The sequence below is a fragment of the Haplochromis burtoni genome, unplaced genomic scaffold (assembly GCF_018398535.1).
Source record: "Haplochromis burtoni strain Fernald_Lab_line unplaced genomic scaffold, NCSU_Asbu1 Contig_272, whole genome shotgun sequence".
Lineage (NCBI taxonomy): Eukaryota > Metazoa > Chordata > Actinopteri > Cichliformes > Cichlidae > Haplochromis > Haplochromis burtoni.
This window is the reverse complement of record NW_024582633.1, coordinates 295,857-318,474: the sequence shown is the minus strand read 5'-3', so window position 1 is coordinate 318,474 and position 22,618 is coordinate 295,857. Positions and strand designations below refer to the sequence as shown.

Here is a 22,618-nt window from a genome sequence, read left to right as displayed (position 1 = left end):
GTTAACTAAGCTGTGCAAGAAAAAATATATAAATATGTATTCTGAAGCTAACAATGCACTAAAAAAGACATTAATCATTAACTCGTATTAATGCACCACACTTTGGCGGTGTCCTTACTGTCAGAGAGAGAGAGAACTACAACCGGATGAATTCAACTCAAGTGGGAACATGATCTAAATTAAAGCTGACAAACTGAACCCATCCCTAACTGTCATACCCACAGTCTTCTTTGACTCTTTTATCTGAGGGCTCTGCACAGGTGACTGGAGCCCAACAATGAGTGGGTCATGTTGCCTTTTCCCAGAAGATGAGGAGATGGAACAGGCGTGTAATCGATGGATGTAAGCCCCACACTCGTGGGCCTGGATGACCTACATGTTACACTTCCTCCATCTGCCTGCATATACTTAGCACCCCACACGCTGCCACTCAGACCAGCAGGTGACCGAGCACATGAGCTGCAGACCGCGCGTAACTGAGGCTTATTGCATGTACAGATGTTAAGATCAACAGACAAGGTTACACAGTTAATACCGGGCTCTGTCGAAAGCCGTGTTTCCATGTCGCTGTAGCTGAAGTGGAATAAATGACCTTGGTTCATTCATTTCGGTGCTCTTCTACATCAGCCAGGATACCTACGAAGGCAAACGCTGTCCCCTTAGTCGCACCGTAATCTTTTGAAAATTGAAAACAAAAACATTTCATTAAGATTCAAAGTGCTACATGCACGCTATAAAGCAATGTGTGCAGTTAATTCAAAGGCATAAAAAAGCTAATGGACTATTATAGTCTACTGCCTGAGGCTGTCTTTTCTCCTCGCAGAAGAAGTACATCAATCACTTCTATCAGTAATCCCCTGCAAGCTGCCAGCGCTGTCTGTGCTTCCCGCTAGAGAAGCTGTCTCTTCCGTAGAAGCGGCATCAGATGTGGCTGAAGTTGACACATTAACAGATAAACTGCCCCCACTCTCCTACCACTATCACTACATTCTGCCCTCGGTCTTCGGAGATATTGATGGGAGGGAGCAGTCGATGAGACAAAAGCAGTGACAGAGGAGGCGCTCGAGGGGTCGAGCTAAGCTGCTGCGTGTTTGTTCTTCCTGGCTTGTCCTCTTACCTGGAGGATAAATGATAAGATGGGTCACAGATGAAAGCGCCTTCAGGATTGCGCTTTGCTGTAGGCGTCTACAAGCTCGTAGTTATATACACAGTGACTGTTAAAGTTTTCAAGTAAGTCTGTTTGTTTGTCGGTGACGGCTCAGGGCGGCTTAAAGTGACATCAGATGTTTGCTGAAGAGGAGATTTAATGCACTCAGCCGCGTAACACATACAGTTTTTTGAATGTCTTTGTCAATACGGGACTCTGCTACAAAGGAAATGAAAGAAAGGAGGGAAAAAGTGGTTGCATCCCTTTGTTACACTCCACTAAGCTGGTTTACTGCATTTGTTGTTGGAAGGCTGGTGGTCGTCTCTGGGGCTTTGAATGAAAACACATTTCTCCTCTGGCTACAGCTGCTGCATATCCATGTGCAAACAGCCAGCAGATGTGTCTTGATCCAGCTCCTCCATCCCAGCACCAGTTTCCTTCCAACTTCACATTTACCTGATCATCTCCTGTCCCGGTTGTAGAGCAAATGATCTCTCCTGAGCAATCACCATTGTTTTGTTCCAGACCAATAAGATAATTCATGTTGACTCTGTGCATATGGAACACTTTTGGCCATGAAGCACTTGCAGAGCTGCTTTGGACTTGATAAACACTACAGCTGCTAAATAATTTGTTGCAAACAGATCTTGTTTACCAGCACGTGTTTATGAATGAATATGTATTTGCGTGCTTTGCATGCACACTTGAGGAGGATAGCTGATTCCTGCATAACTACATTTGAATGTGTGATGAAACTTTAAGAGGCTACAGCTTGTTCGGGCTGTTAATTTGTGAAGAAACAGTGTTTGTGGAATTTAGCCAATTCCAGTTTTAGTGTAGGAACTCACCTTAAGCATCGTTAAGCATGCAGATTGATGGTGTACTTTGTGGATAATAAAGCAAAAGTGTGCTGAAGGCAGATATTCAGTGTAAGAATATCTGAGAATATCGAGGGAGCCGCAGCCAGACTTATAGAACCCCTTCCCATCTGTCAGATAGGACTACAGATCCACACAAATAACATAGGCAGTGTGTCTAGCTGGATAGACATCAGTCAAGGGGACACAAGAAGGATGGCAGCGTCCCTCATGGAGTTAAAGCTACTTAATAGTCTTGTGTTTATTGGGGATTCATTGTTCCATCTGTCTCACATAAAAACCAGTGAACAAAATAGAAAAACAACACAACCTTCCCTCCCGTTTTTTCCCTGATAGATTTCTTGTTTCTGTTTGGCTGTGAATATGACTCGTTAAACGGTGAGGCTTGGAGGAGAAGGAGGAGGAGCCTGGACTGGACAGTCTGAACAAGGGGGAGAGCTGGAAAATTTAATCATTTTTCTTTGGGTCTGTCATACGCTATGGGCTGCCTCATTTGTCTGCTCCAACTCCTTTGTTTCCAGCAGACTCTCTGTTCAAGGATTAGGCTACAGAGCAAGAGACATGCAGCAAAAGAGGAAAGAACGAGCTATATACGCTAATTACAACAGTACTCCATGTTTCTTTAATACAGTACTTATGTGTAAGGTATTTGCTGCAGTACTTAAGAACTGCTGAATGGCCAAGAATGAAAGCAAGAAAGATTTAAGTGGGGGCACTTGCTAGATTCAATGTGAATAAGAGGTATGTTTTGTGGGTGGAATACCTGAAGACCTAAGAGTGGGTGCCTTGGAACTTTTATTGTCATTGGGTGGAAATATTTAACCTTAAAATGTGTTTTGGCATACAAACCTTTGTTTGGGAGTCAGTTAAGGGCATTAGGTCGTGCATTTCAATTGTAATTGCAGGTAGGAGTGAAGCCGGGATGAGAGAGGCTGCACGACTGCTTTTTTTCTACCTTCACGTTGCCCACAGTTGAACAACAGATCTGTTGACCGAGTTTATCTCCTGCTGAGGTGATTAATGTAAGTTTGCTGCAAACAAAGGTCACATCAGGAGGCAGGGGAGCAGACCAGACCACAAGAGCTAAGAGAGTTATATATGGCTACAGTTACTGCTGAGAAAAGAAGCTGTTTATTTTTTGTAGGGCATCCCTCAGTCTCTGGGGATTTACGTGGAGAATTAAAAGGAATAACACAGACGCATCCAGGAACGAACTAAGTAGAACAGCAGAGCAGCACTGCTGTGGCATAACAGTTATAATATTCATTGTCCTACGCTGTTTATCCCCCTATAAATATTTTTATATTTACTGCCAGTACATAATGGTGTTAGTTACGGGGATGGCAAACAGATGAAATTATAGCAGTGCTGTGCAGATGAAGATTTATTTACTTGTCTTCTATGGCACTTGTGGGGTAGCCTTTTAATGCTACCAGGAAAAAAGCAAGTCCACATGATGCTGTAGGGTCTTTCTTCATAAAATCTCTCCATTTCTTGTGTAGTGTAGTCACAAATTACTAAAAGTGCTCCTTGAAGGAGAAGAAGTGTTACTACTCCTCAGATGGTGTCCTAGGATGTCGGTGATGTGCGTATGTGTGAATTGCCCAATTTGGGAGTTGCCAAATGGAGATATTTCTTTCTTCTTCTTCTTCTTCTTCTTTCTTTAGTCTTTTCTGCTCATTTGTGCACATGATGGAGCGGTTACTGAGTGTGGAGTCCCCTTAAGGGATTTTTCCTTAGGGTATCTCAAGATATTAGATATATGTCTTCATTATCTGGATAGTTTCAGCTGTTCGAAACTTTAAAGATGATTACGCAGCACTTCGACTGTCTTTTTTTTTTTTCTTTAAATCTCAGGTTCCAACTCTTTGTGAAATATGATATAAGGTGAATACTTTTTGGTGTAGTCAGCTTTTGAGTCGTGGGACTTTGTTCTGGCTTTTTCTATCAGCCAATAAGTCAATTACAAATAAGTGATGATAACAATAAAATAAAAGACAAATATTTGCTTGCCTCTATAATCCAATCCAACTAGTTGCGTATAGCTCAAATGGGATTTATGAGGACTTGGAAACATCCATGCTTTACACACAGTTGAGTCATTTCATTCAAACGCAGGAGTAAAGAATTGGTGGTGGGATTTTTGGGTTTATAAATATAAACCTCCTCTGTCGGACTTCCCAGGTGCGTTCTTTGTCTCTAATGTTCGTTTAGAGGCAGTACATGCACACAGTCAGTTGCTGTAAAACTACCAGCTGCTTATGAATTTAGGTCATTTTGTTACAGTCAGAAGGTGTGTGTGTGTGTGTGTGTGTGTGTGTGTGTGTGTGTTATTTCTGCCACGACTTTGTATTTTAAAGAGTTTGTAATTCAGGCCCAGAAACACTGCCACTTTTGAGTTTCCCAGGCTCGCTGTATCTTTCCACAGCTGACACTTGTGAATATAAATGCCTTCTTTTACTTTATAGTTGTCATTTTAACTAATTTAAGTTTGCAGTGTGAGCAAAATACTCCCTTCCAAAGCCACATTTAAATGCAACAGTAACTGTAATTATCCTGCGTCTACCTTATTTTCCCTCTTACTTTTCTGCCGTTATCTAAATTATAATCTCTGGCTTGAGCATTTATACCAAAGCACATTCTCTGGGGTATTCCACAGCCAGAGTTTCTCCTGCAAAGAAATTACTGGTGCTAAATGAAGCAATGATTTTCTTTATACATTCCAGCTGTAGTGCAAATGGTTTTCAGTCTGCCAGAAAATCCAGTTCTTTTTCGGGAGATGAGGTTGAAGATGGAATGAGTGGACAGAGGCCGTTTGGGTTTTGATCTAACAGCCTAATTATGTTGCATCACACTGATTGTGTGCATGCTCTCCACTGTTATATTCATTAAGATGCCTTTTTGATCATATATTGAGAAGACATCGTCTCCACCTTTAATGAGTCAGTACACTGGGTAGAGAAGTTTAGAAGAATGCATTAAGATTGAGGTTTTTTTTTAACATGTGGTGCATTTTTACTGCTAAACAGTACTCCGTTGGTGTAGGTGAAGGGCACTGCTTAGAGTAGAGCATGCAGGGAGCATGATACACAAAGAGCAATGCCTTTGGTGTACAGGCAGTGATCTTTTCTACTCTCTCATGTGCTCAAATGAACATTGCTAAGTTGTATTGGCAGAGTACATTTTGTTTCATTCAAATGATACAGATATTAGAAAAGTGCAGAAGCTGCTGTGCATGTATGAAAACAGCTTTAGTTTGTCATCGTCTCTGCTTTAACGTGCTCTGCAAAAATTCAGATAAGCCTGGCATAGGCTTTGAGCTTATGTCACTTTTCCCAGGTTTTTAGTCTCAGTATTCACATGCGAAATTCAGGACTATAGAACCACTTAAATGATACCTGCGCTTATAGTATCTTTACACATTTTTATGCCAAAAAGTTGTCAAAATAAGCACACAAAAGAATGCAATTTTTCACTGTTATTCTCAGGTGAATGGAAAAGAGTTGTCCAAGTCCAGCCATGAAGAGACTGTGGAAGCCTTTCGCCCTGCCAAGGACCCCGTCGTGGTGCAGGTCATCCGGCGGACCCCCAGCGGGCGCCCCCATGGCCCCCCTCAGGAAATCCATGTGGTGGATGTGTGTACTCAGACTGACATCACCTTTGAACACATCATGGCGTTGGCAAAACTCCGGCCTTCAACCCCTCCTGTGCCTGACGTCTGTCCCTTCCTGCTCTCTGACAGGTATGCAGAAAATATAAAGCTTAAAAAGATCGGGAGCCCTGCTTTCACAGACTATGAGCATAGCAACAAGTGATTTTATATTATTTCTTGATTTTTTCTTTTTAAATTTAGATTTATGCCGCTATGAAGTTTTAGGTTTGCTGCAGCAGATAGCGATACAGAGTTTGTTGTTGTGTCCTTGTCTGACTTTGGCTGAGGCTGACAATAATTAAGGATGGGGGAAAATGAGCAATGTCATTGAGCCATGAAGCAGAAATATCAGCGTTTGTAGGATTAGCATTACAAGTCTGGAGGACGACTGTTTATTATAAATAAATTGCCTAACCAGACGCGCAGTTTATTCTGACAAATAGAGATTTGTTTGAATGGGCGTCTTAGAACCATTCATTTCCTGCTTCACAAATACGAGGAAATGGGGAAAAAAAGAAACAAAAGACAAATTATGGACAGTTTCAAGTGGTTCTGATTAGCCAAGCGTGCTACATGTATCACTAGGCAGATAAAGTCCAAGACCACAAATAAATGTTGTTATAGATACAACGTCCTCTAGACTTTGAGGATCTGAACTACCAGTGTACTACTTACAAATTTACAAGGGGGATAGTTGTAGCTGGGTGGCAGGTGAAAAACTGCAATAATAAGTCAACAGAGATTATTTTTTCAGTAGTCAGACTAAATCTATTTTGAGTTAAATTTCTCTATATTTAGAGAAAATATAACTAATGTATAACTATGTATAATTTGTGGATGTGAGTCTGATCGTATCTCAACAGCTCAAGCGTTTGCTGGGTTGTACATCACTTCAAAGCCAAGTTGGGGTTTTTTTCCCCCTTTTTTTATTGTTTGTGAGAGCAATCCATTAAAAGATCTCCAGAGTTTGAAGCATCAACAAGAGGTTTTGCTGGAAAACAACAAAGGAAACATGGCTCCTTATTTCATCTTTTGGCATTTTAGTTTATGTGTTATGTGTTGTGTTTATCTCAGAGGAGAAGTAAAGTGTGCACAAGAAAAGTTTAGCATAAAAGAATATCTAGGTTTCACCTCGAGGGAATGAGCGAGAGCAACACTGCAGCTTTATTGCACAGAGCCGAGAAATTAAGACTGCCCCATTGTTTGGTACAGTAGACGATTAATTCCAAAGACACTACACATTTTGAGTTGTATATTTCTTGTCATTGGAAGCTTGCGTAAGTATTCAGTCAGTTAAAGCAACTGTGTGTCAATATTGGAGATGTTATTTAAAAAAAAAAAACTGTCTGGGTAAGTATCTTGCATGCACGAGATATATATATATATATATACTCAGTGTCACCATAGAAATCCTCACAGGAACTTCTGGCCTTAATTGGAGCTGCTTGGGGTATTATTTTGCCTCATGGAAGGTTTACAAGGTGATTAAAGCAAATGGGCTAATAAAAAAAGCTAGGCAACACAAAGGAATGTATGCCCGATCCTCACAGCCCCAGGCCAAGTCTGAATGTAATCAATGTGACCCATAAAACTCACATTTTCTTCTCTTCATCTGAGATCAGGTGCACAATCCAATATACGGCAGGTTTTATAGCTATAACAAAGGTTTTGGCATCTTATATTTGGGGCTAGATTGTAAATTTGTAATTGTGTTCTTTGCTCCCACTGCCAAATGTTGTTACATGAATAATATTGAGCCATCAAGCATTCTGACATTTACCAGTCTGTTTTTGGGGGTTTTTTTATCACTGGAAGGTTGTTTTGAGACAGTTTTACAGTCCTGGGTAATCTGGGAGTCAGACAGCCCCTGGAAACATCACTCAACGTGTTCGACAGAGTGTCTTTTTGAGGTTTTTGTCCACCGTGATTATCCTGTGTGGCACCAAAGCTTGCTCATCGCGTTAGGCCCTAACAATGCTGTTTTGTTCTGTGACTGAGGGAGGCATAATAGAATTACACTTTACAGTGTGGGGGGTTTTGTCTGTCAAGAGCAGGAAGCAAATTACAGTATGTGGATATGCTGTTATTAACACTCCAGCACCAATGAAAGCTCTTGACAAATCCTTTCTTCTTCAGATTTCAGCTAAGACAAAAGCAACTAAGTCCTGTCACTGTCAAACTGAGGAAAAGCATCTTGCTTACACCAAAATCTCCACCTCTTTCTGTTTCCCTGGCTCCCTGTCCATCCCTTTTGACAGCTGTCATTCCCTTCATACAATGGACCAGGATTACTACGAAGGGACTGACTACCTCTCCCCTGTACCCGCTGATGGAGACAGGACAGAGGAGTTTGAGTATGAGGTAAGACTGATACTTGATATCGGTGGCAACTGGAATGGTCAATATTAGCTATAAGAGATTATTATCAAAAGTGTATGCATGCGAGTAGGATCCCTGCACAGGTGTAAATGGCCTGTATTTGTATAGCGCTTTACTAGTCCCTAAGGACCCCAAAGCGCTTTACATATCCAGTCATCCACCCATTCACACACTGGTGATGGCAAGCTACATTGTAGCCACAGCCACCCTGGGGCGCACTGACAGAGGCGAGGCTGCCGGACACTGGCGCCACCGGGCCCTCTGACCACCACCAGTAGGCAACGGGTGAAGTGTCTTGCCCAAGGACACAACGACCGAGACTGTCCAAGCCGGGGCTCGAACCGGCAACCTTCCGATTACAAGGCGAACTCCCAACTCTTGAGCCACGATCACCCGTGTGAAGTGTACATCTACATTCCTGCAAACACATTTCTCCTGTGCTCATCTATTAAGGACAAATCCCAGGAGCACTGTAGTGCGAGATAATCAGTTGCATCACAGTCCTCGCTTCTGTTGAAAATGACCAAAGCTTTTGCCCTCAAAAGGCGACAAGATAAAGTAGAAAACTTCCAAGTGCACCCGTTCTTGCTCGAGATTTGTAAGTTGTTTTCATGTGTCCGGAAGAGAAACCGAGGGAGCTGTTTGACTGAGTATGATCAAACCCAATTAAAGTGAGGTGTGTGTGGCAGCTGCTAGCAAGAAAAAAAAAAAAATCTTTGCTTATGCGTCTTTCCCAAAGTGTAAGTAAGGGAAACAGTAGGATAGGTGATGCTTTGGAGGCTAATGATCTCTAGCACATTAGAGAATCACTGATTCAGGGACAGGAAGTGATAAACAGACTGTGTCTGTTAACCGCTTTGGTCCAATATTCTTTATTTCCGAGTCATTGAGGTGTGAGCACAAAGTCAGCGAGGGCTCCTCTGGTCTGATGTATGATGATTGCTCACCCCTCCCTCCTCCTATTTGTTTCATTGAATTTGTTCTGAATGTTTTCACCCACTGAGGTTGAGCTGTTTCTTCACATCCTAAAGAGATTTGTGCACCCATTTGAATCGCAGAGGCTTGAGTGTCAAATCGGAACAAATATAATGTATTAAAGCATCTTTTTACGCCTCATTGCTATTAGCAAATCCTATTATACTCTGTGTGCTTTGCAGCCTTTCCACTTTATTTTTTTATTTTTTTAAATGCTTGCAGGGTTTTATACTACCCTGATGTTGTTCCACTTACTGTATGTCGACTGATAGTTTACCCACTTTGTAAGGGACACCGTGCTGGTACCAGGTTGGACTCTCTTTAGTTTCAGAACAGCCTTAATTCTGTCTGGTGCAAATTTATTATGGTGCTGAAAACACTCCTCAGAGACTTTGGTCCATATTGACACGATAAAATCACACAGTGACACATCCACAGTGCTAATAATATTTTACCAGGTGTTCTGTTGGATAATTGCATTTGAGTACGATGAACTTGGTGTCATGTTCAAGAAACCAGATTGAGGTTATTTGAGTTTTGTGACATGGTGTGTCATCCTGCTAGAAGCAGCCATCAGAAGACGGTTACACTGTCATAAAGTGATAAACATGGTGAGCAATTATACTCAGGTAAGCTGAGGTGTTTGCATGATGCTCAACTGCTACTAAGAGGCCAAATGTGTGCCAAGAAAATATCTTGATACCAATGCACCAACACCAGCATCTCCGGAGGATGGATCCATGCTCTCATGTCGTTTACACACAGTTCTGAGCTCATCATCCAAATTTTGCAGCAGAAATTGAAACTCGTCAGCCCAGGCAACATTTTTCAATTATCAGTTTCTGAAATACTCAAACCAGTCTATCAGGCACCAACAACCATTCCACATTCAAAGTCACTTAAATCACCTTTCTTCCACACTCTGATGCTCTATTTGAACTTCAGCAGGTCTACGTGCTTAAATGCACCGAGTTGCTGCCATGTGATTTAATGAGATATTGGCATTAACAATCAGTTGCGCATGTGTACCTAACAAAGCAAGAGAGCAGATCAGTAATTTAATCCAGGTCTGGGGACATATGGACAGGACACAGGAAACCTTCCATTATATGGTTCATGTTAAGTTATAAAAACATGAGTGCTGAATTCTCTGACCTCACAAAATAACCTGACATCATTACACATTACAGGTTATCGCCGGTCATGTAATGGCATATAATTGTGTATTTAGAGGCATCCTTCATCTGATTGCGGTCTGTTGGTGTTGTATAAACACACACACTCGTATGAATATGTTGCAAAATTAAAAAAAAAAAAAATGTCCTTGTCATCCACCCTAGTTGTCTTAAACGCCTCAACTTGCATTGACCCGAAGGTATCGAGTGAAACATTTAACAAACACCTGCAACTTTCCGTGCTCACAAGTGCTCACCCCTTGTCGGGCTGAACGATGGCTGTAAAAGTATTAAAATCTTAATGCTGCCTTTTTTAAATCACTTCTCAGCTAGACACACACATGCAGAGCAAAATTTTACAGCTGCAGACTAATACGGAGACTCCAGTCATCGAGCATTACGCATCAATGCGATCGTGGCTCAGAAGTTGGGTGTTCGTCTTGGAAGGTTGCCGGTTCGAGCCCCGGCTCCGACAGTCTCAGTCGTTGTGTCCTTGGGCAAGACACTTCACCCGTTGCCTACTGGTGGTAGTCAGAGGGCCCGGTGGCGCCAGTGTCCGGCAGCCTCGCCTCTGTCAGTGCGCCCCAGGGCAGCTGTGGCTACAATGTAGCTTGCCATCACCAGTGTGTGAATGTGTCGATGACTGAATGTAGTGTAACGCGCTATACAAATACAGGCCGTTTGCCATTGCTAAAAGTTTCCTTTCATGTACGGTTGTAAAATAAGGCTCTAACATCACAAACCGGTTGGTGCCATCATGGTGGCTACAACCATCTTGTATTGAGATTCTATGTCAAAAAATGTGCACTAAGACATACGTTTCCTAGAATTCCTGCATGCCTGTGGGGGCAAAACTATATTAGTAACCATTCCTGTGATTACCTCAGGTGAGTTCTGCAGACATGAAGTACTCCAAGCACAGAGATAGTCCTCCCAATTTCCCTGCCAGCGGTAGCCATCCGCACATTTCTGGCTGCTTTTTCAATTACTGGTAATCAAAAGTGCGATTATTATGACAGCATCCAATGTGCTTTGATGGTTGGTGGCAATCTTCTCCTTAATCACGCCATCGCAGTCATTAATTTACTGTCAGCCCTCGTCCCCGTGCTGCAATCTCCTTCCTGAGAGGCAGAGAGCTCGCCTGGAAAATAGAGGAAAAAAAAAACAAATGAAAAGAGAAGAGAGAGGCAGTGATTGCCGAATGCATTTGATGGTTCAGGAGTCAACCTCCTTTTGCAGAAGCTTCAGAGTGAGTGGGTGTTTTTTTTCCAAACAATATATTCTTAAAACAAATAGGCAAAAAAGAACATCTGATAAATAAAATGGGGTCACATCATTAGACACGCACAGATTTGATGCCTCATCCACCATGTAGTAATGGTGCCAATCTATTTTCTCTGATCATTTAGCCGCAGGTTTGCAGCACTATATCTAGCTATTAATTAGTCAGAAGTAAGTTTAAGCTTGTTTTACGGAGCCAGATAGGGGTGATGCATTACCTGCTCACGCTGCTGCTTCGCCTCAGTCGCGGCAATTAATTTGTGTGGTTTATTTTTAGGCAGATGTCTCAGAGACGCTGCTAGTGATTTCCCACAGATATCCCACAATTTCACACATCATATTAGCATGCCAGATATGCACTGTCTCCTTGGCTCCCCATTACCTCCATGACTGCTCCACTGCCTCTGGAGCCGTGCTTCTTTAATAGTATCTCCTCCAACAATAGCACGATATCTCATTAGAAACATTTTTAATTTAACTAATGATTGATTTTTGCAGTTTATTTTGTTCAGGTAATCTACAGGTAAAGTTTCTTGCTTTTGTGTTGTTTACTAACGCATCAGCCGGGATTTTGCGCCGCCGCAGCTTCTGAGGCACTCAATTAAAGATCTAAACTCCCACTCAGATGGAGATGCTGGAAAAAAAAAATCACAAAGCTCAGATGATGCAGATCTCCTTAAGCTCTTTGTCTCTGCATGTGCGAATGTGTGCTCTGTTGAGAATATGTGTAGGTGTAAGCATAAGATGTGCGCAGAGAACTCTGTGTGTGTGTGTGTGTGTGTGTGTGTGTGTGTGTGTGTGTGTGTGTGTGTGTGTGTGTGTGTGTGTGTGTCTACGGGATTGTGTACCCCAGCAGCAGCAGGTTGCTGGTCCAAAAACACGTCAATGATCTGTCACCGTGTGTGTGACAAGCTGAGATACGGGCGTGTGGGAAGAAATGAGTGGCAGTGGGGCAGGAAAAAATGGGAATTTAGCCTAAAGGTCTGTTTGTGTGTATGTGAGGAAGTGTGTGTGTGTGGTCTCAAAAACAGCTTAGTAGGGGTAGCCAGAAGCAGCAGCCATTGGCCTTTCCCCCCCTTTTTTCCCTCATCTCATGCCAACATCCGGCCACCCCCCCCCCCCCCCTCCCCAAACCACGCATCCACTATCTGGGAAATGTCGCCACATCTGACACGTGTAACCAGCCAACCTGCTCCTTGTCAAAGAGGAAATGACTCTCACGGTTTCTGTCTGAGACCCCTCTGAGCCCCACCAGAATCCTCACCGCCACCTTATTTCTCTCGGCCCCCACCATCCTCCCCTTCACTCAACCACCTCGTTCCTGCTGCTGAGAGTGTTTTGCTGCTCTAATGAAGACCTTGGGAGGAGAGGCCATTTCACACTTGATTCCCTCCAACACCCTTGATATGTTTGAGCATTTGAAGATGGAGTGTAGGCCTGTGCTGCGCCGTGTTTGGCTGCACAGTGGCTAAAAGAAACAGAGTGCAAAGTGGTTTTAAGAGTTTAGAAACTGAAGAAAATAAAAGAAGCTCCACCAAAACGAGGAGCTAAAACGAGGAGGGGAACTTGTGCGATTTTTACTTTTTTTCCACTAGTGTTTATTAAAGACGAATAATTCATGTATTCACCAGGGTACCACGCTATAATCCAAAAGCCTCCTGGGAAATTTGCAGACCACTGATTTGTTAGTCAATAGTTTGTTTATCTCTCCCCACAGGACACGGAGGAGTAGTTTAGAACTGTAGCAAGTGTGTATTTCTGATGGCATTAGCATATAGTTTATTTATAGTCTAATATTTTATAACTTAGCAGAGACTTGAAAGAGAAAAACTCAGTCCTCTGACATTTATCAAAGCCTCTCCGATCAAACTCACAGAGCCAAGAATGTCTTTCATGATCAAACACTAAAAAACCTCAGAAAAGTTGGAAATCCAGACTCAAAAATCATATAGTTTTATTTTGCGCTGAACTTAAAGGACCTCATCAGTGGAACAGCCTCTTTGTGTTTGTGTAGCCATTGCCAAGCTCGTGCTTTTACGTTAAGTGTTTAGAATTTACATCATTCAGTTTGTGTTTCTTCCTTTAAAGGTTAGAGGTTAGAGGAGTCTGTCTCTTGGACCCTCCAAACCTTGTAGTAAAATCACTCCATCTTCTTGATCTTTTTTTCCGTTCTTTTCCACTTAGGAAGTAGAACTGTGTCGACTCAACAGCCAAGAGAAGTTGGGCCTAACTCTGTGCTACAGGACAGATGAAGAAGAAGATGTGGCCATCTATGTTAGCGAGGTGAGTAGATAACTTGCCCCGCACTTAAATAAAATAAAGACGTTCATACGAGACATCTGCAAACAATTACCTTGAGTGTGAGTACTGTGAATACATAATTTCATACATTAGTCACGAAGCTCAAAGGTTTTGTGACACTGGCATGTACACAATCACACAAAACCCTGAATCAGTACCTGCTCATTTCTGGGCATCAACTACTGCCCTTTTGTTTCACAGATACCCACTAGCTGTCCTTTGGCATGTGTGTCATATACATGTAACCATTTTATAGACTGTAGTAGGAAGGGTCTCGCTTCCACTCGTCATTTTAAGTACCCTCTGGGATCAAATTTAAATGTGCTGTCAAAGTGTCATTTTTCAGTCATTTTTAAACAAAGGCAGTTTCCTCACCCCAATCGTGAAGTTTTCGATGTCTCAAGCTAAGCAGCAGGGGAAGGGAAAACGGAGCTCAGGACACAAAGCTCTAAAACAAGTCACGAACTGCAGTCTCCTGCCTGATAGACCTGCCATGTATTCCACAGCCACCCCTCTAACCTGCGTGCTCTATCAGTCTTTCAAACCGGCCTGCTAACCCTCTGTGTCCAAAACGGTTACAGGTGGTGTGTCGAGGCACCAACGCTAGCAAAATCAGACAGAATATGAGATGCAGCAATCCAAATTTGTCCTGTTTCAACACAATCATAACTTAGTGTTTAACTTAACAATCTGCATTCCTCAGTGTGACGAAGAGACTGGAGATCTTTCTTTTATGTGGTGACATCTGTAAACACAAACATAAAAAATTATCATTTCGAGCTGATGACACAGGTGACGATGACATTAACCAAGGTGACGACAGCTCGTTTGGATGCCGTGAGTGCGATAAAGGCTGCACAAATCTAGACTGAGAGAGAGAAGCTGACAGGGAACAGCATTGTAGTCATTGGACCTTTTCAGTCATGCCAAGTAAAAACTCTACTGGCCCTTGTGTTGTGTTAGTTCATGTAGTCAAGACAATACAACACAGCAGACGGATGAGAGTAAGGATCCAAAATCTGTAATGAATGAGACACTATGTATCCTGTATCTTCTTCCTGACAGCCATTTTTAATCCAGCAACCAGATTTAGGGCTGCTAACCATTTGAAAGATGATATTTCTAGCATACTCCAGTATATACATATTCTAACACTTAAATATTAAGTATCTTCCTACATCACTACTTTGATGAAATGTCTAATGAAAAATCTCACACAAAATTTAATATTCATCTTCAATGTAAGAAACAAAAATTTCTTTATTTGGTGAAGTTTTAAAATTGAATTCTTTTTATCAAATCTGACATTACTGAACAGTTTAGCATTGATCTGTGTGTGTGTGATCATACTGTCAGTTCACCAGAAACAAAATGAATGCCAAGACAGCAAACGACAACAAAAAAGAGGAAGAAGAAAAAAACACAGAAGTGCTTTCAGGTCTTGTCTTTGTTGTTCATCCAGTCTCAGTGCAGCTGACAACAAGCAGGCACTGGCATACATGTAAAGAGAGAGACTATTTTTCTCCCACTTGTTGGAAGCATAGAAAATGCCATTCTCCGCTCTCCTCAACTTTCAAATTCGTTTGAAGTCGACTTGGACCACGCAAGGTGTTCTCTTTGAGAGCTGAGTAGAATATAAATCACTGTGGTCGCTGGCTCCTGGCAGCATCTTTAAGTGTTTACTCTATAAAAAGTAGGGCTAAGAGGAGTGCACTGCATTTACATGAGGTGTCTGAATGTCACTGTATGCTGGCTGCACTGGGAGTTGAGTGGGGGAAGAATACAAGGTTATTTTAAAACAAGTAGAATTTTCCAAATTTAGATTGTTGAATGGCCATTTTCCATTTTACTGTCTCATAGCACAGTGGGTGAATACATGTGGCTGATTCTCTAGACTTTTCAGTTCACCTGCTGTTTCTTTACTGCTCTGCCAGAGCCTCTTGCCCTTTTTCCTCTCACAGTTCAAAAACAGTTAAAAAAGGAAACAAACATACAAAAAAGAATAAAGCTAAGAGGCAAAGCTAAGAAACTCATTCCGTAAACAGCGGTTTTGCCACTAACAATGTCATCTTCAACACGTAAACGGTTTTGTAAGTTATTCACGATCTGAAGTTCTCTCCTTGACTGCTGAGAAATTACCTTCAATTTCCTCTTTTTCCTCCAGCCCTTCACTAATTCCTGCCTGGGGACTTCTGTCCCAGTCTAATGAGAGGCCCTCTGTGTAGGAGTGAACTATCATGAAGATGGAGTGCTTGAACACCTCCTTGTCTGCCGAGATCTTATCTGATAGGAAAAAGTGAAACGAATGGCCCCAGATGCCGATTGATTGGTCAATGAAAGAGTGCTCTGCCCTCTTGTTGACTAGCATTAGTTACATGAGGAGCAGGTGCACGATGTACTGGAGTTGAGTTACGGGCTGGAGATGCTATATGCAGAGACTTGTTTTTTATCAAGTTGTCAAAAAAATAATAACTGAGGCAGGTGCAATCGATGTCTTGGATGATAAAGGTGATGATTTAGCTTCTTCCTCAGGCTTTCAGGAAACAATAAAAGGAACACATCAAATGGTCGGGAATGGTCTGGACAGCTATCACACAATACTTCCAGCCACATCTAGACTCTCTCGAATGAAGATTGAAAGTGTTTCATGTATAATTTTGTGCCTTCTCCACCTTCACAGATAAGTCCAAACAGCATCGCTGCCAGAGATGGACGAATCCGGGAGGGGGATCGCATTTTACAGGTGCAGTAAAGCACTCGCTGGTCACCTCCACACTGGCTTTTATTAGGTTCAAAATAAAATTCTTCTTCTATTTTGTCACACTCAACCACTGTCTCCCAGCAAGAGAGCCCATTCATTTTTAATGGCAGCACATTAAAGGGGGAACTTGCACCCGCTGTGACTGTTAAAGAGGGAGAAATGTCCCCCTGGCTGTTTTAGTTACCGACTCAGCACCAGCAGGGTTTTTTAAGAGTTCTGGTTGGGAGTGACACTGTGCTGCTGCCTCCTGTGGGATAGCTGAGAGGCAGTAACTGCTATTAGCCCCTAGCTAGATATCCAGGCTTGAGATTTGGAATGGCTACTGACAAGGACCGACGTTTGTTAGAGCTCTGGGTTGGATCGTGTTGTTTCTGTGGGATAGGTAGGCGATTACAGTGTTTGTCACCATAATAGCTTCATAATAGCTTGTTAAGCCAGTGTTAATGGATTCATGGTTGCCATAAAACAAACTGAAAACATCTGAGATACCACCTCCAGAATTTTGGACTTGTATGTTTTACCAATAATCTGTTTCTGTATGGAAGCAATTTTGGGGCTGTCTTCCCTTTATTGTGATGGAACAGATGGAACCCAGGGCTCTGCATTAGCTTTATGGATTAGCTGCTCATCCCAGAGAGTTAAACCTGCACCCTTGTATAGAGACAATTTCATCTTTTTTTTCACTTGTCTGTCTTGAACACCAGGCAAAAAAAACATGCTTCCAATATACATATTTTGCTTCCAAGGAGCCATACTTTTTTAAAGTGGTCTTGAGCAATAGTTCTTTACACTTTCTCAAGATCTTTCAAAGTTTTTCTTTGGACATTGACTGCTTTTTCACTCATTTTCACCCCTGAAATTTCTCTCCTGACATCGCTGGGCATATTATAGCAGCATAAAACAGTAACTGTTGTATCCGCACATAGCAGACAACTTATCAAAGAACCTATTTTAATTTGGATTTTCATCTTTTTGTTCCAATTTCTTTGTTGAATGTATAACTAAATGCACAGTACACAGTAATATTTTTGCAGCTACATGGTCATTCTTACCTGTTAGCCAAAAACTTAGCATATCTCAGCATGGTGGCGTTTCCTTAAATACATTTAAAAATATGGGACAAAAGAAGAAATGAGAGAGCTAAAAATAATGATCTACAGCAGATAAACAGTTTCTGAAAGTCGTGTTCTTTAGAGAAAAATGAAAAAATTAATTAAAGACCCGACAAAGGACCTAAGAGATGTGCCGGTTGAGCCAACTACTGTTTGCTAAAGCCTCATCAGAAATGGTCTCAGTGGAAGGGTGGCTGTCAAGAAGCCATTGTTAAAGATGGGAAACAGGGAGAAAAGACTGAGGCTTTACCAAATTACAGAACAAGCAAACTGAAAATCAGTAGCAACCGGTCTTTTGGAATGATGCCAGTGATTCCAAACACGCTGCCAATGCAGTAAAACTATATCTGGACAGAAAAAACACACTGTTGTTCTAGTCGTGAATTTGCCTCTTCAGATCCCCCACCCCAGCATAATTGAGACACTGTGGGATCATCTTAACAAAGAATAAAACAAAAGGCAGTCAACATCCAAAGAAGAGCTTTAAAACTCCTTCAAGATGCCTGGAGAGCCGAAGACTTTATACAGAAATTATAAGAAAGCTTGTCTAAATGAGTGAAAGTTGTACAGACTCTGTTTCTTTTATATATATTTGACCATCTTGGGAAGGGAAAGAGAGAGACGGAAATAGTCTGCCTAGCCTATAATAGCTATGTGAAGTGGATCCATGAGTGCTACTGGTCTAATTGTCTCAACAGTACATGTTGTGTGGCTGATTTGAACAAAGGGAAGCGGTGTGCGTAGGTTTGTGAGGCAGACGGGTACTCTGGCACTATTATCCACTAGTGACAGGGCCATTACTCTGCCTGCAAAAAGATGGACGCCACCTGTCAGTGGCCAGTTAATTGTACGGCTAGATGTATGTATGCTGCTGGATGCTTTGGTGGACACAACACCTCCGTCAGCCCACGGCCGGTGTCTCATTCATAATCGCTGCTGGGTCCAGATTTATTACAGAGAGGGTTGACAATTTGCCCAGGAAAAGGGCACTACTGTCCAATGTGTTTCAGTGTGGCATTTTGTTTTTCTTAAGGGCATTTGCATTAGAGCGATGAACGTTAACCTGTGTGTTCGTGCCTGTGTTGAAATTTTTGCTTGTTTGTGTTTCACCTAATATGGTCTTAATCGTGTTTGTCGTCTTCAGATTAATGGCCAGGATGTACAGGACAGGGAGGAAGCCATGGCTGCACTCTCCAGTGACGAGTGCAGGAACATCATACTGCTGGTTGCCAGACCTGAGATGCAGGTGAGAAATAATCACACATTCAACTCACACTGACTTATTATGCACTGAAGTCAAATAGCAAAAACTAATTTCCTCGACTTGTCTTTGGAAAAGAAAAGAAACTAAGTTTGAAGTGACAAAGACTTACAAAAGAACAACCGTGGAGCTAAGATAACCCAGCTGCTTTTGAACTGTCTGGACATAATCTACAGTTTACATAACCTGTATGGTTTCAAATTCAGGCTTTTACTGTACTGTACTGTGTATTTGCTCAAAGAAGACCTCAGCAGTTTGGTGTAGCCACCAACGCCCTCCCACCACATGTAACCACTCCTACTGCAAGCCACGACTGAGACCTCATCATGTTTTATTTTTATGTAGCGCCACTGTAATTGACTTCCAACGGTAAGCCATAAAAGCTAATGGCATGCTAATGTGGAGTGAGTTCAGGCCCAGGGCCGATGACAAACTAAGTGGAAGGACTCTGCCGCAGTGCAGAGGAACTGGAAGCAATACTAGGCTCTTTAATTAAATGCATTTTAGTAGTAAATCTGAAGTCATCAGATATGAATACCATTTGGTTTGCATCAGATGTACAAACAGATGATGGATGATGTGGATGATACGGCCTAACAGGTTAAAAGTGGTGGCCATCAAGTTACGTGGTTCTGATTCTATGATTAGAGTCCATGTTTAAAAGATGAGGACTGTATATCTGTCAAATGTGTATCATGACGCTTGTTATTACCCAAAAAGGATAACAAAAATGTCACTAAGCCACTAGCCTAAACCCTTTCCTTCACCATATGCTTTCCTTCTTCCTTCACCTATAGCTGGAAGAAGCCTGGCTGGATGATGAACATAGCGAGTTCCTGGAGCAACTGAAGATGGAAATGTTGGAGGAGCAGCAAAGAGAGGAAATGGAATTAGCTGCCTTACAAGAGGAACAGGAGAATGAACAGGTCAGACAGCATCGAGACATATTGACCCTGCCAGTAATGAGCAAGTGAATGAAAAAGCTTATCTCCATGTAAGAAATTCTGAAGCTCTTTGTTTGCACTGTTCAGTATAACGAAGCTTCTAAAACTCAGCAAGGAGAAAAAAAGGACAGCTCATTGCGACAGATCATTATACACAGCCAATATTATCTTTGATGCCATTTCTATCACAAGACAAACTGTTCATCAACTTTCTTTGCAAAACCGAGTCAAAACAAGCTTCTCCCTGTGAAATGTGAGCGTTAAATTCCGATTATGAATATTTATGGAGGGGGACCGTTGAACCATTTAAATTCCAAACATTAGTAACCGTGATTTAAAATTCTGTTTTGCTGAGAGGATAGCATACCTCAAAAATCCATATAAATGGGACTTCAAAGACATGGCAGAGAGGAGACAATCCCTGAAGTAACAGAGCTGGTTAACAGAGTTATGCACAACAACATATGTATTCCTTCAGGGGAATGCAGAAGAGGGATGCACTTCTTGAACTCTTAAAAAGTTCTTGTGACTTTTTGTTGTTGTTTTTTTTTTTCCCTCGCTCCATGATTAAATCAGAGAATAAATTCAGAATAAGCATGTTTCTGTATTACCAAACAGAAAGTCTGTACATTTAGGTTTAATTACCTTGCTTTCAAAAAGAGCGTAGCTGTTGCACATTCATGTACAACGCATGTTTATGTTGTACACAGCTGCATAACCCATAGTTGTTATCTATCTAGAAGTAATTCACACTGATTCTCTTCAACTTATTTCAGAGAACAGAGGATGATAAGCCCACTTGTTCCACACTCCCTCATCATAAGGACAATGTACTGAGCATAAAGGACAGGATGGGGAACTCGCAGCATAATGTCATGGCACATATCCAGAAACGTCTGTCCCAGTGCCTGAAAGACAGTCGGGACACGCACTCTACCACCAGCTCCATGCGGCTAGACGACAAAACGGATGAGGATGACGATGAAGCAGAAGGTGATCGCTTCCAGCAGCTCTTGGAACTGAAATGTCAAATACGCAACAGCGGCGAGTACGACCTGTTCTACAGCCGCCGGAGCACTATTGAGTGCAGCATGGGGGAGCAGGCGGGGGTACAGCACGAGCTGCGTATGCTCAATGAGGAACTGCGCAGCATCGAGCTTGAATGTCAGAACATCATGCAGGCCCACAAACTTCGTAAGGGTCAGCAGTCTCCCTCAGTGGGCCATTCTACACCCTCCACCAAAATCCAAAGCTTTCACCGCGGTGAGCCCTCAAAGGGTAAGCTGGCCGACATTAACGAGAGGCTAGAGAAATCGGACAAGGACAGCTCTAGTGCCTACAACACAGCAGAGAGTTCACGCAGCACCCCTCTGGCAATGGACCGCTCCCCGGAGCACTCACTCCAGAGAATGGTTAGTCTTACAAACCAGAGGAACCTCTGCAGCGGCCTCGCTGCTGGTCATTCTCTTAGCCTGAGCCCCATCCCAGCGTGCCGCGCTCCAGTCCTGGGTAAGAGCAGCAGCCCTGACCACAGCAATCCTTCTGAGTCAGACCAAACACCTCAGGCTGAGGAAGAGAGCAGAGGGAAACTAAACCAAAGCGCTTCCCGAAATCCATACTTCTCACCTTCTCACAGTTCCCAGCAGAGGCAGACCAACATCCCAGCTCACGCCCGCCACTACCAGAGCTACATGCAGCTGATACAACAGCGCTCAGCTGTAGAGTACGCTCAGAGCCAGCTCAGTCTACTTAGCGTCTGTAAAGAGCCTCAGAGGCCCATTACAGAGCCCAAGATGGAGTGGAAGGTCAAGATCCGTAGTGACGGTACCCGCTACATCACCAAGAGGCCTGTGAGAGACAAGATCCTGAAGGAGCGAGCCCTAAAGATTAAAGAGGAACGCAGCGGGGGAATGACGACAGATGACGACGCAATGAGTGAAATGAAGATGGGGAGGTACTGGAGTAAAGAGGAAAGAAAGCAGCACCTCGTCAGAGCGAAAGAACAGCGGAAGAGGCGAGAGTTCATGCAGCGCAGTCGGCTGGAGAGCTTGAGGGAGAACCCTCAGAGCAGCAGTGAAGGTCGAAAGGAAGTCAGCATCATAGAGCTCAGCCACAAGAAGATGATGAAGAAACGCAACAAGAAGATCTTGGATAACTGGATGACAATCCAGGAGCTGATGACTCATGGTACCAAGGCCCCAGAGGGAGCTAAGGTACACAATGCCTTCCTTTCAGTCACTACTGTATAAAAAAACAAAAGAAACACACACATTCTACCCCATGTGGTACGACATACTTGCCTCGTTAAATGTGGCATTTTTACATGGACAATAGGAATATTTTTCACACTTTGTAACCCAAAAAAAACATTTTGTAAAGAATTTATCAGCGGCATCATGACATTTTGATGTTTTTCCAAGATTGTTTTTTTCACATCACTCTGTGGGAAAAAGCATTTTTTCTATGATACAATGACAATACAATTATTTTGTTATTTTACGCGAAACATGTTTATCTTTTCAATTCTATTTTCATATTTATGTTGTAACCACTTAACTCAAGACAGTTCTAAGAGACTTTTTTTCCTTTTCGTAATATGCACACTTACCAATGGAGCATCAGCCGGTCATTTGCTTTTTACTTTTTTAAATAAATACAAACTAACGTATACGTATGCAGTCTTTGTCTCCTATTCAAAGCAAAGGAGACGTGGACATAGTTACTCCTCATTGTCCTGAATTTTAAAGACAAT

At 42.4% G+C, this 22,618-nt stretch overlaps 1 protein-coding gene across 2 annotated transcripts in view; it reads left to right on the top strand.

The window, feature by feature from the left end:
• LOC102290759 (PDZ domain-containing RING finger protein 4) overlaps positions 1-22,308 on the top strand; it is a 111,134-nt gene extending 88,826 nt beyond the window's left edge. For both annotated transcript variants that reach the window (XM_005939750.2, XM_005939751.2), the window contains 7 exons: positions 5,514-5,767; positions 7,936-8,038; positions 13,672-13,770; positions 16,469-16,531; positions 18,806-18,907; positions 19,720-19,848; positions 20,643-22,308. In XM_005939750.2, the coding sequence (XP_005939812.1) occupies positions 5,514-5,767; positions 7,936-8,038; positions 13,672-13,770; positions 16,469-16,531; positions 18,806-18,907; positions 19,720-19,848; positions 20,643-22,115 (2,223 nt within the window). In that variant the 3' untranslated portion in view covers positions 22,116-22,308. The remainder of the gene's footprint in view (positions 1-5,513; positions 5,768-7,935; positions 8,039-13,671; positions 13,771-16,468; positions 16,532-18,805; positions 18,908-19,719; positions 19,849-20,642) is intronic.
• Positions 22,309-22,618: the final 310 nt, after the last annotated feature.